This window comes from Prinia subflava, chromosome Z (genome assembly GCF_021018805.1).
Source record: "Prinia subflava isolate CZ2003 ecotype Zambia chromosome Z, Cam_Psub_1.2, whole genome shotgun sequence".
NCBI lineage: Eukaryota > Metazoa > Chordata > Aves > Passeriformes > Cisticolidae > Prinia > Prinia subflava.
Window position 1 is genome coordinate 97617092 of NC_086283.1, and position 14304 is coordinate 97631395.

General features: G+C 37.5%; 1 protein-coding gene across 1 annotated transcript in view; it reads right to left on the bottom strand.

Moving 5' to 3' along the window:
* SV2C (synaptic vesicle glycoprotein 2C) overlaps window positions 1-14304 on the bottom strand; it is a 113653-nt gene that overhangs the window by 15100 nt on the left and 84249 nt on the right. The window contains exons 5-9 of the mRNA XM_063422443.1: window positions 7241-7374; window positions 6996-7085; window positions 2640-2750; window positions 863-951; window positions 339-503 (exon numbers count right to left, since the gene is read on the bottom strand). Coding sequence (XP_063278513.1) covers window positions 339-503; window positions 863-951; window positions 2640-2750; window positions 6996-7085; window positions 7241-7374 — 589 coding nt within the window. The remainder of the gene's footprint in view (window positions 1-338; window positions 504-862; window positions 952-2639; window positions 2751-6995; window positions 7086-7240; window positions 7375-14304) is intronic.

Genomic DNA, 14304 nt, shown 5'->3' on the forward strand with positions numbered 1-14304 from the left:
CCAGCCCCCTACAATATACTGCATGTGTTGGATCTGAAAACCTTTGAATCCCACTGCGAAAGGAAGTAAAACTGATGTTGGTTTTTTTGGTCTGCTTTGCAGGACGACAAGGAAGCTGTGTTTGCATGGTGGATCCTCACACAGCAAACACCAGGGCATGTACATTTCTCCCCATGCTCATGAGTCATAAGAAATTAAGAAGAGAAATAAATATTCACTAAAAGGTAACAAAAACATCTATCATTACCTCACGGAAAAAAACCTGGGTTATTAAGACAAGCTTTAAAGCATGCCTCTGTTTATGCCAGCTAAGCCAAGATATTAGGAAACCTCTAAACCTGTCATTGATGTATTCCCCGTTGCTGTGAATCTGATTTTCCAGGGTGAAGTTGAAGACGAAGTGCGAGACCTCCTCGTTGCGGAAATGTTTCACCCGGGACGCGTACTCGTCCGACTGCAGATGCTTGATGACATCAGGAAACCAAACAGATAAGCCGTAGTAGCTGTGAAAAAAACAAACAAACCAGAAAGCCTTCAGGCAGCAATCTCACTCATTCAGAAATCGGTGTGAGGTGTGAATGAGCAGCTCTCTAGGCCACTTATCACTTATGTGCTTCATCAGGGTAAAATCCTCCATAATACAAAATTATTGCAAGACGCTGACACCAGAAGATGTCAGTTTTTCAAAGAAGGTATTCCTGATGAGTCAGGTTTGCAACCAAGAACAGAATAACTGACAAATACAACATGTTGTGGAAAGATCCTGAATAAAACGGATGATTATAGTGTCAGAAATTTACATGCAGATAATTTTTCTGTCTGTAAAGACTATAAAAAATGGTTTAATCTCAAACACTCTTACCCAAAGGACAGGGTGAACCACACAGCTGTAAGTTTGATTGTATTATCCTTCACTGGGTAGTTGAAGCATCTCATAAATGTCAACCAAATCTGTGAATAATTACGAAAAACATTTATTTATTTAATCATTCATTTACATATCTTTACTCATTTTGAACAATTTTCTTGAAGGCTAGAAGATACTTGATTCTTATTTGTTTGCTTCTTCAGGGCATGGGAGAGAGCAAATCAGCTCTCTGGCCACACTTCTTTTGATGCAGCCCAGGATATGATTTGCTTTCTTAGCTGCAAGAACACATTTATAGTATCATATCATTTTTTTTGTAACTAGTGTAGACTGTGAACAACAATTCAACCTTATTCTTTCTTCTCACTTCTCAGGAGGAGAGGAGAGGAGAGGAGAGGAGAGGAGATTCGAGGAGAGGAGAGGAGATTCGAGGAGAGGAGATTCGAGGAGAGGAGATTTGAGGAGAGGAGATTCGAGGAGAGGAGATTCGAGGAGATTCGAGGAGAGGAGAGGAGATTCGAGGAGAGGAGATTCGAGGAGATTCGAGGAGATTCGAGGAGAGGAGATTCGAGGAGAGGAGATTCGAGGAGAGGAGATTCGAGGAGAGGAGAGGAGAGGAGAGGAGAGGAGAGGAGAGGAGAGGAGAGGAGAGGAGAGGAGAGGAGAGGAGAGGAGAGGAGAGGAGAGGAGAGGAGAGGAGAGGAGAGGAGAGGAGAGGAGAGGAGAGGAGAGGAGAGGAGAGGAGAGGAGAGGAGAGGAGAGGAGAGGAGAGGAGAGGAGAGGAGAGGAGAGGAGAGGACAGGCATTCTGTTATCAGAGGTCCCAACACCCATCATGCAATGACAAAAGTGTTCTGACCAAGGGTCTAGTCTAGTGACATAAAGAAGGATGTGAGCCAACCGAACTGAAAGTCATTAAAAGCTGGTTTAGTAAGATGCCAAATCATAATATTTCAGTCTTCTAGTGCTCTGGTTTTGATCAGTAATTGTAAAGGTGGACAGTTTCTGGATTTTTTTCTTTTCCCTGGGGAAAATGTGACTTTTCCTAACACAGTAATTTTGTGACAAACCTGGGTGTGCAACACTTAATCATAGCTCTAGAGAGCTTGAAATGACAGATTTTTAATAGCTCTGAAAAGACAGTTTTGAACTTTTAAAAAATTAATTAATGAGGCCTTTTCATTTTTTGTTGCAGGGCTCAAAGATACGATATAATTTTGGTTTTACAGAAAAAGTAACAGAAGCACAGTCCCAGCAAGCTTTTATTAAAATCTGAAATAGCTCTAAAATATTTTTCTGGTAAAACATTTGACATACCTGTGCAGATACAATGCCTTATAAAGGCCTTAATTTACACAATTTATTAATAAATTTATCCTTTTCAACTAATGTGGCTGCCTCATGTTCCTCCTGATAATTTTTCATCTCCTCATGTGTCACCTCCTTCCATATCTATATATTGAACCACATCCTCAATACATAGTTATTTTGTGCTGTGTATGGAATCACTATGGAATTATTAGCTATCACTACTGTGAGGATCAATACAGCATTTTCCTCCTCTAAATCTGGGATAAAGCTCTGTGATTCACCTGCATTTTTTCTGGGTCAGGACACCAAAACCTTACACTGGTTCCTGATCGCCTCAGTTCCACGGAAAATGTAAAATTGCAGCTGTCAACAGCAGGAGCTCAGCAAATCGATCTCATTTCTGAAAGTTTATTAAAAAGGAGGAAGGTAATTACAGAATGAAGTGAGATGATGTTACTTACACCATACAGCTCTGTGCGGATTCGTACAAAACACCTCCTGTACCAAGTTCCGGTGTCACTCTCTATTTCTATGAGCTCATCTATCTGCTTGGGTGTTTTGATCCTGGTAACCTAGAAACAAAAACAGAACAAAAATATTTCCAGTTTCTGGAATCATGAACTGCCTATGGAGGGGCATTGGTGGGGTTTATTACACCCCATCTACTAAAAGTAAGCAAATACTCAACCTGTGTCTGCACTAGACATGTTTTAGATTTATAAACATTGTAATACTGAAGTCTTTGTGAACGCAACTGTTTCAGAAAACTCTGTATTCAAGGTATGCAGGAAATACATTTCCTCTGGCTACAGAAAGCTGTTGCTGTCATATTCTTCTAGAGAGTTGTTGTATGTACCTCCAATGCCACAAATGATAAAACATTAATTTAAATCACCAGTTAACCATGCCCAGAATTTCCTTCAGTTTCTGACTTGCTATCACAACATTGTTGGAAGTCTTTTGATTAAAGATACAGCAATGAAAATGGAAGTATTCAAAATGTCATGAATTAGTAGTTGGACAACCTTTTTATTATTTCGTTATATTTTCTAATGTTAAACAGAGAACTTAATGAAGAGAGAAAAGTGAGGTGAAATGATCTGGAACCACATATGTTATTGCTGTTATGAACAATCATTTACTTACCTAAAGTGAAATGAGATAAACAGACATCAGGTAAAAATACAGGATTACCACTGATGGAGAATGTAATGCATCTTACAATGCTAATTTTTACTTTTATTGTCTTGTGTAGCAGAATGTGTTACATGGTCTTTCCAGACACAGGACCTGACAAACTTATGTTACTGTATGGTTTTTGTTTTAGTTTCTGCTCTGGTCCCAGCTTCATAGTGATATCACAAAAGGCACTGTATTCATCCACAGTTTATTTTGAAAGAAGATGAGCAGAGAGCAGAAAGAAAATTAGTAAAATGGGGAAAAGGACTGACACAGAAGGAAGGAGAGAGCAAGACACTGTGTGTTTGGTGTTTGGCTGCAGTTTCTGAAGTTAGACATAGCTTCTGTTTCTCCTTAACAGAATGAGAACACCCCCCTGCCCCCACCTCCGAAGTATCATAGTGGATAACAGGACATGAGGGAATAGCAATACTGATAAAGCTCAAGTTCTGAGCCCACTGCTTTTACAGATGTACACTGCTGGAGATGCAACAGCAGCCTCATCACATGAACAAGAACAGAGAAAAAACCCACCAAGCAGTTTGAGGTATAACTGCCCTCATTTCTGAAGTTCTACAGGTCACTGTTTTGCCAGATCATAGCTTTATCAAAAGCCTGTAACCTTCTTGTCACGCCTCTTCCAATAATCCTGCCCCCATCACTCCACCGATCTCAGGCTTTTCTTAAACTGCTTTCAGGAAATGCATTATACAAAACGAGTCAAGTCCTCAAAAATAATCTGATATCTCCTACATACAGAAATCCTTACATACTACACCTCTGGGCAGAAAAGGGATGCCTTTTGAATCCCTCTCTCGTGGGCTCAGGGGCAGCATTTTCACCATAGTGGGCACCTGACTCAGTTGGAGCTGTGGAGACTGGGGGAAACATTGATCCTAGGACTACTGTATGTGACTGGGGGCAGAAGTTCCCTGGCCTTGGTGGTTCTTTAACATATGAAAAGTCAAGTTGAGTTAGGATAATAGTCCATCTGGAACATGAAAATTCAGCATGTCAGTGTATGAAGAATGAAAAAAAAACCCAAACTCAGAAAAGAAAACCTATTTTAGTGAAAATGATGCTTCTGTTTAAAAGCAAGGGTTAGGAATGTGCAATGTTTAAATTTAAAAAAAATCCCCAAGACTTGTTGTAAAGAAAAATATTTGCAGGAAAAAGAATTAATACATAGTAATTGAAGAGTAGAGAAAAAAATTGATTTTTAAGTATTCAAAGCTTTTTTTTTTTACTATTAAACTATTAAACTACTTAAACCAAGAGATCTAATGAATAAGTATTTTTAAAACCCAGGAAGACAATAAAACATGTACATAAACCTCTAACTTTGCTAGTTCCGTGAATGAAGATACTATCAATTTATTAGTGTCTGTTAGTGTCATTGCTTTCAGGACAAATTCTTCAAAGTATGAAGAGCAACCCTCTCAATTAATTTGGGAACCAAAAAACTCCATTTTGGATTAACTCTAGACCCAACTGCTTGTCAGTTGATGCCACCTCTTTCTAAAGGCTTGCAGATAATCCCCTCAGGAATATGAGTAACAAGAGTAAACATAGCTTGTGAAAAAAAAAAGCTTCTAGAAAAAGATCAAATCAATACAGTACAGGAAAATGCATAAAAGAAAATCACACTAAAACTATAAGCATAATGGAGAAAAAGTTACATCATCTGTAGAGTCAGAAAACGTACTATCAAAGTGTGTCTGATGTAACTAACAACAAGAAGTGGAGGAAAATAGTAAAGTGTAAGTCATAGAATGGCATTGGAAAAGCAAAGGAGGAGCATGGGAAGTTTAGGAGAAGGATGTTAATAAATTACTGAGACAAAATGTCAAAGTATCGAGGACTAATTCAGAAAAAAAAGAAACTAAAAGGATGTATGTCAAACAAATTATGCATAAGTTCCTTGCTTTCTGGGTTTTATGAGATGAAGTGCTGATGTTTTACAATAAGAGAATGATGCATTTTCTAATCATATTAATGCAAGCTAAAAAAAGAACTTCTATATATGTCTAACCTTGACACACAGCACAGTAATTCTAATTTCAACTTGATATATGGAGTAGAGTTTTTCTAATGCTCAAGGCAGAAACTGGCAAAATTAATGGCTGATCCATTTACAAAAGTAACTGTAGATAAAGTGGCTGAGTGTCACATTTTAACAACTGTAGAGACAAAGGCTTGCTAGATCACAAGAGCTGGAAACAAAAAGCACGTGCCTTGTTTTCTTCTCCACAGCTGCTTTAGGATGTGATTACAATTACGTCAAAGTGACGTGAGAGGCTTATCCTTCCTCCCACATTTTCTTCTAGCACATTTCTGTCCTCTTCCTTGTGCCTCAACCAACACTAAAGGGGGACAGGGTCAGTGCTGTGGCTGACTATGAAATCAGTCAATGAATATCAATAGTAGCAGATAAACACCACTGGAGTGACCAAGAGCAGGCATATTCTGTCTGAAAGCAGCTCAGATCAGCAAGAGACAATCCTGAAATTACACCATAGCTATATATGGTGTTAGGCAAATCCCTTTACTCATAAATTAAATCAGAAAATAAAACATCAGATTAGGTGCGATTAGGGGTAGGTCACCAGTGTACCAATAAATGTGGATTTAACATGGTAAATGTGCTAACCACCTTTCTTTCAAGTTAAATATAGGAATTCTTGAGCTTCTTTGTGGAAAGGTTTAAATGGAAGCAATGGAAACTATATCCAAGGCAGCAAACTGCAAGCCCCAATGGCATATAAGTTATGTGGTCAGATGGTCTTTCCTCAAGACTGCCTGCAAATGCAGAACCTTTAAGAGGATTTCTTAATTGAGTTATATGTTATAATAAGAAGAAAGCTTCTGGAAGAGGAAAAGCATCCCATACATGGCTCTGAGGGAGAAGAGTGCACATACTGCCACAGCACTGCACAAGCTGGAGTCCAACTGGATTTCAAAGAAAGAAAATGCTGTCTGATCCTACTGTATCCAGGAAGACAAGATTGTATTGTATAGTCTTCATAAATAACGAAGATGACATAAAAAATTCCATTTTGAATTATCAATTTCTCGTCCAGTAGAAACCATGCATCAGTACTTTAAGTAGTTTTATAAATACTTGTAGTAGCTTTATATTTAGGCCTCAACAAAATGAATTTGAGCTTCCAACACATTCTGAAAATATAAAATGTTTGAAATTACTCTTTCATAGAAGTGAAAATACAGTTTTTAAAACCTGATTATTTTACCTGGTAAGAATGGAAAAATATTCCAAATCCTAGAGACAGAACAGCTAACTAATTTGGACTTCTATGTGCCTGCTGTTATTACTCAGGGTCAAAACTTAATAAATAAAACACAGATGGAATCTATTAACTGTCTTGGTATACCAGATAAAATTAACATGCTGCGGCTTCATACACTCATGAATATCCTGGCCAAAGGTTGATTTCTTAGCAGACATTGTAAATATAACAATTTCAGTAGGAGTTCACAATAGTTTTTATTTAGGTAAAGTGCAAAAAAATTGGCTTATCCATTTAGAGTATTAATATTGACTGCTTAAGCCATCCAGACCTCAGCAGTCAGGAGGCTTGCTGAAGTGGAAGGTGATTAGCTTTAAAAGCAATACTCACAGTGAAGACCTTCTCAGGCTGACCACGAGCACGCATGTTTGTGTCATGAATTTGCTTGAGTATCATCCAAGCTTCGTCATGTTTTCCAACCTAAATGTTGGAACAAAGCATTTAAGTGCAACATACACACAAATTAGGTTACTCATTATAGTCCCTGAACGATCTAAATGCCTGCTTGGTAGAGGTCATGATATAAAACAGAAATAATTTTGACTGGAATCTAGAAACCATTTGGGAAGTTATACCTCCAGAAGGAACCGTGGGCTTTCCGGCATAAAGGTGAGGGCAACCACAGAAGAGACACAAGGCAGTGCACAGACAATCACAAACACTCTCCAGCTGTGGAACTGGTAGGCAGAGCCCATGCTGAAGCTCCATCCTGTGGAAGTAGAAATTCACAAAATGTAGATAAATAAGGAGTATTTTACGTGTTATCCTACACATGCTGCTTCTTGGAGATGCAAAATGATACTTAAATGAAGCTTGGCTGATATATTTCCACAAATATTGGTCATCTAAAAAATAGTTTTACACTATGATTTTAGCTTCTTGCATGTGACTAGCCATGAGGGAAAGTGGTTGTATTATGGATGAAAGACTTTCTTATGCAGGGATGAAGAAGCTTCTTTCAATTCTCTTAGCAAAATCTGTATTAAGATAGTTATGTGAACCAAACAGGGACATCATTACCATGCATAAGAATATATGTACAAAGAAATAGTTTTTTATGAACAATGGAAGTGGAGAGACTTAAAAATCTTCATGCAAATTATATATTTTATGGCACTGCATAGCTTTCCTTAACATTAACTTTTTCTACAAAGTTGATTTCAATACTCTTAATAAGAATCACCTATGTGAAACTGGAGGACTGGTAGTTCAGCTTTTTAATAATATCTGGTTGGTTGGTATATTATGGCCAGATTACTGAAATGCTATAATTGTAAGAAAACTAAGCATTTATCTTAAGAAAGAGGAAAGTATTATTTGGGTAACTACCTGGCCTTTTATTCTGGCTTCAGTATAGCAGAAATGTTCAAGTGAAATTTTCGAGGATAACTTACTAAAAGGTGAGTGGAAGATAAGAATAATGGTAAAGAACAGAAGAGGTTACTGGAAGATAATGGAATCTTGGGTAATGAAAGAATGATTTACTGGATTAATCTATTATTTGCTACCTGACTTTTCTAGGTAAAAGACACAGTTAATTAAATCTGTCTGAATGTCAGTAAACAACTGGTAGGACATAGCACCAAATGGCCTGTTAAATAGTTCTCCAAAGCGGGTATTTATGTGAGAAATGTAAAGTGTGTTTTGGATTGTAAAGATTCCATGCTGTGGATCATAAACACATTATTGGGGAAAAAATGTCATATTAAAGTGCTTACATACTACCCCATGAAAAATACTGTCAACCCATGATTTATTTTTATTCTTTATCTATGGTTTGGTGAAACATCTTGATCAGCAGAAGTGGGGATGTATTTATTTCTGGTCTCCTACAAACTTCCCATGTTTCTGAAATTAAATCAGTTTGCTCTATAACCATTTAGCACTGCCACCTTTACCACAGGGAGAAAGGGATAAAATCAGTAAGAGTATTGACAATGATCTCGGAATCCCCAGTTACTTTTTTTCAAGTAAGGCTCCATATAGACATACTTTGCTGCTCAAAATATTCTTTCAACTAAACAGGGATGTCTAAAAAAGTAATGTTTAATTTCATTCCAAAATAAAACCTGGAATTAAAAATTACAAATAAACATCTAAACAAAATAAAACAAAAAAAGTCATAAAAGGGTGTTAGAATTCACTCTTTAATGGTTTTTGGAAAATGTTAACATTTGATCGTATGGAATATCAAGTCTTAAATAATATGGGTGTATTTTACATCTAAATTGTGAAGGGAAGGAAATAAAGTTAATGAAGCAATTAGAGATAGGGGGGAATTCAGCTAGTTGGGATGGACAATGGCTTGGCCTCAACTGTTTGCCCAGGAAGCATCAACCAACCTGAAGCCATGGGAAGTGGGAGTAAAGGAAGGGAAACTTGTGTTCAGGTTATGGCGAGAAGAGAGGGCTCATGGGAATTGTTATGCAGGTTAGGCTGTTATACATAAGGTTACGTGCTAATAGTTGGTCAGTTGCCTTTCCCTGCATGGTTACGTTTTTGTTCACAGGTTCTTTGTTCTGTTCCCAAGGTTACATAATGTTCTGTTCGCTGTTAATAGTGGTCTTCTGTTGGCTGCCCACCCCAGGGCTTCATCCCCTGAGGCTACTGTGTACACCTTCTGTTCTTTGTTAACAACCTTAATAAATTGCTTTTTGGGGAACCACAGCTGCACCCACTCCTTCACTGGTAGCCACAGCAGACCCCAGCGACTTGGTCAAGGCAGCAACCTGTGAAGCTCCTGGGGGTCTGAGCTCAGATTATTGGATCCTTTTGAGTTTCCTTGGGACTCAGCCCTGATGGCGACTCAATAGAGAGAGGCAACCTCAATCCAGTTGTCCAAGAAGGAATTTTAATAATACAGAAACAACAAACAATACGGCGTTTGCTGTATAAGACCAAACTGGAGTAAGGCAGTAACAAGGGGCCAAAAGCCAGGGTCAGACAGGGGTATTCATACATCCCAGTGTGGGAGGGCAGTTAGGGTGGAGTCTGAGGGAAGGGTCCAATAGGGGAGAATAATTAGGAATATTAAAATTCCTGCACCAAAACTCAACCTATGGTAACAGAGAGAATGAGGAACCTTCTAGCAACCATTTGCATAGAGAGCATGTGAGTCAGCCTCTTGGTGTTGCATTTAAAACAGGATTTCCCAGGGAATTATTCCAGGGTTTTCCTCTTCCTTGGGGAAACCACTCTCTACAGACCTAGCTTCATCATGAGTTTGTGATAAAACCCCTGACCCTGAATCAGGGTGAGCCATACTCCTCAAGTTGGAAGCTGGACCATGACAAGAGACCACACCTCTGTTTTGGATATTGTGTAAAACATTTTATTCCAATAATTAAAATCATATTTTTCATCACACAATTTGAAGTGTAGAACAAAATCACCTGATGCAGAATTTGCAAAGTAATTTTTCGGCAAAGTTTATTTTTGTTCTGATCAGTGAGTTGATCTGAAGCCACTGATACAGTTAGGCAATCTGCCTTTCACAGCTCCAGTTTATGTTTTATGAGACTGAGCAGTACAAAGGGCAGTTCTGCAGTAAATGAAATCAACCTGGCTTTGTATCTGTTATAAAGCAACAGCAACATCTTGTGCTCTGCAACCAGTCCTGGAAAATACTCCTGGTAATTTTTTTTTAGTTGTCATTTATTAATATAAGTGAACCAAACAACACTTAATTAAAAGCAATAAATGCAATGTTCATTCTGCTGTCACTGCGACAACCTACAAAACATCTTTTTTACTCCTCAGAATACCTGAGGGACATGTCAACTGAAATGTTCATTACAGTTTATATTGTTTTTGTTCCATCTTTTTCACTATGTTCTGTATTAGATGATGCAATTTATCTTGTGATTTAATGTATCTGCTGAATTAATGATAAAGAGGAATGTCAGGATTATAAAAAGCAATTTGTAGAAAAAAACCTGGAGCTGCAACAGAGCTTTCTGGAGGTTGTTGCTCCCATCTATTCCAGCACCAGCAGTAGATCAGCAAAACAAACATGTATTTCAAATGCACAGCAAGTTTGGATTTATTTTTATATTTAACACATCCTTTTTCCACAGGTCATGAGCTAATCTGGATAATGGAGCCATTAGAGCAGCTCTGAATTTAGCTCACAAAGTGGCTTTCATTCCTTTTGTACGCAAGTCTTGAAACTAAATGAAATTGTGTTCTTGGCTGTAAGTCAATCTCCTTCCCCCTGATTTATGGCAAAATAGCAAAGGCACTACATGGCTGCATTCAGTGCTCTGCTCAGCAACTGGAGCCAACCTTCACCCTTGCTCCCTGCCTATGCTGTATTCAAGAGTCATTAATCTTGAGAATGGGGGCAAGTCCTAATGTTTTATGAATTGCAAAACTTTTGGTCCAAATGCATCTTGGGAGAAATATACTGTACAGCAAACCTGTGATGGCTGAATCTGAAGCTGCTGCAGGAACTTGCTATGTACCACCCTCCTACTTTCCTGGCTGCTGGAAAAGGCCTGTGATTCCCTTGAATCACAGACAAGGCAATTACTGATTACAGAAACACAGGAGCACACAGAGGAGAAAAATCAAAGAGTACAAGATGCTAACCTCTATCCAATCACCAGTTTATGAGTTGAGCCCAATGTCTCACAAAACAGCATACCATCAGCTCCATAATACTAATACACCAAAATGATGTTATAAAATTCTTGCTCCAAAGAAGAGAAAAGGTGTCAGAGAGTTTCTAAATATATACAGAGGGAAACCTGTCTGCATTAAGAAGAACATTATGAATGTATAATACTTGATAAAGAGCAAATATCTTCAAGCACAAGGATCCTGTCCTTAAGTAGACATATTGCTAGAAAGCAGATTTATGGGGATTATATGCTTAACAATAAGGGTCTCAAGAAACATCATAGATCTCTACAAACTCATACATGTTACGCTAAATTCCAATTTGGGCAATGAAAAACATGAGTGCCCACAGGTTCTGTATAAATACTGGTTGGCAAGGAGACAAATTATATATATACTGGAGGAATAAAGTTGTGAACACCTTTCTGAGACAATGAAGTTGATAAAGAAAATCCAATCAAATATACTTATTTTATGGCGTGGTTAACTAAAGACTGAGCATTTTAACTATTTGTGTTAGTCATTCAGTATGAACAAGACGAATTAGTTTCATGGTAGTGTCATAAATTTACAAAACACGATTTTTGATTGATTTCTGTCTTTTAGTAGATCAAAGGAGGGAGTAGATGCAGAAACATACTTTAAAATTACATATGGGGAGGAAAGAGAATCAAGGCACTTACAGTAATTCATAGACTTTACAGATTCTTCCAAAGAATAATTTATATTATTTTATAGCTATTCTTATTTCTGTTTTACCACACAACCTTGGGTCAGAAGTCATCTTTCTTGCCTTCATTCTCAACGTTTTTGTTTGAAATATTTAGTCACTAAGAAGCATGATTGCTCTAAATTGTCACTTGGTGGCACTGCTACCATACTCAATACAAATAAAGCTTAAAACCATTGCAGGAAGGCTTTTACTATCAGGTGCTGCTGCTTTGTTGAGTATTTACTTAATCTAAGCTAAAGAAAAATTACAAGGACAGGAAATATTTTGAAGCTTGCATCACTTAAATATCTTATTATTACACTTCCATTTTTTCTGCTGTGGCATTATGAAGTTTAACTGTCGGTGTCATCTAGGATTTGAGAGCATATATTGCTACTCATTAGAATAAAGGTGAAACATCACTGAAGATGAAAAAAAGAAAAGTTTTAGTAAATTATGTAGCTGAGGAGGATCTGCACATATTTTTGCAGAACTGGATGAAAACCATGATTTTGTACAGTCACAGAAATTATGATTTCAGAATTCTTCTGTGTTGTATTGTTGTGAAATTCCAGTAGCGCAAAGTAGAACACTCATAATTTCTGTGATTAAATTATTAATATCCCATATTAATTTGGGAAAAGCAGTGTTATTTTTAGCCTATATAGAGAGTTAGATACTCTACAAACCCAGTCTCAGCAGGTCAGCTGCCAGTAATTTCTGAAGAAGGAATTTGGAAATTAAATAGCTGAAGTGTGGCAGGCCGTGATGGAGGGAACTTAACTCAGTGCATAGTTCTCTAGCTAAATGGAAATAGTCCTTGAGGATCACCAGTTCAATGGAAGAAGAATCTAAAACTGTTCAACAAACGTATTTTGCAAACACATTAGACTCAGAATTCATCTGCTGACAATTAAAACTGTGATGAGGAGGAACAAGGTATTGTCTAAAGACAGATTTCCTCTGTCACAGAGGAAATAGTAGTCAATGCGGTCAAGAAGATAATATTTAAAATGAAGAAGAGATGAACAGACTTAATCATGTAAGAGAATTAAAGCAGTCTCCCTAATGAGAGAACTGCAGGTACCCAGTAGTCTGCTCATGTTATCTATCTAATCTTGGCAGGTGCTAGAAGTGACGAAAGGTGTCTAATTACTGGTCTATGAATGATTATGAAATCAGATTCCTTCTTGCCTCCTTAGTAGATATATATTAAAACCTGTAGTGTCTTGAAGCAGGCTGTTGCCAATGCTGGGCCTGATGGAAATGGCATGCTGGTATCTTGAGTTGAACAAAGGAAGCTATTCTTGCACTTCAGTTTTCTTTAGTGGGAAGGATACTGGGTCAGCCAAATAAAACAGAGACATGAATATGACAAAATCACTCATTATCCATTCATAGGTTATAGTGTCTTACAGGGCAGAAGAGAAGTTACACAGAACCAGAGAGTAAGGACTTGCATACTAAATTTACCATTGTAAATTTTCTACATATTCACTCCATATACTCTCTTTCAGGGGATTATCACAACTATTCAGAAATTATACTGTTCCAATAGCTCTACCAAACACTGGCAGAAGAGTAGAGAGCATTGACAAGAAGCAGCTTATGGTATTTTCAGAATTGTTTTTGCCTCTTCAGCCCTTACTATATGACTCAGAAACTATAAAAGTAAGAGCATTCACTTACAGTCCACAGAGCTGGACAAATTCCATTTTAACTTATGTAAAGCATCACTAAATTAAATGTTCACATCTATAGATAAATAGCATATTAAAAACAAACAAAAAGCCCTTTTTAAAATACAGTTTACAGGAAACATTCTGTCCTGAATGGTAGCTGTAGGAATTAGCTGACATGAGAACTGTTGACAGGAGATGAAAATTTCTCTGCCTCTTAAGTTATCTTGCATAGAGGCACATACATTGTTTATTCACTTTAGTTTGTCTCCAAGCCACCACCCTCCATAACATTGTCCTATTATATGGCAAGTTTTTGGCAATCCATAGAGTTTTATTGTGGGTTTCTGTATATTTATATGATGCATCTCTATAAAACAGGAAAAATAATACTTACCCAGGTTAAATCTTAACTCAATGCTGTAAGACCTCAGTAACACTGAAGAGTTGTAAAAATAAGGTATTAATCAAAGCCAAAATAAAGATGGTTTCAGAAGAGACTGTACTGTTAAAATCCATAAAGAAAAGCATTGACATGAAATGCAAAGCAATTACCCCATAAGAAGAGCAGGAAAATATAGACATGATGTCATGTGGTGATTTTCTGATGATAATTTATTCCCTAATC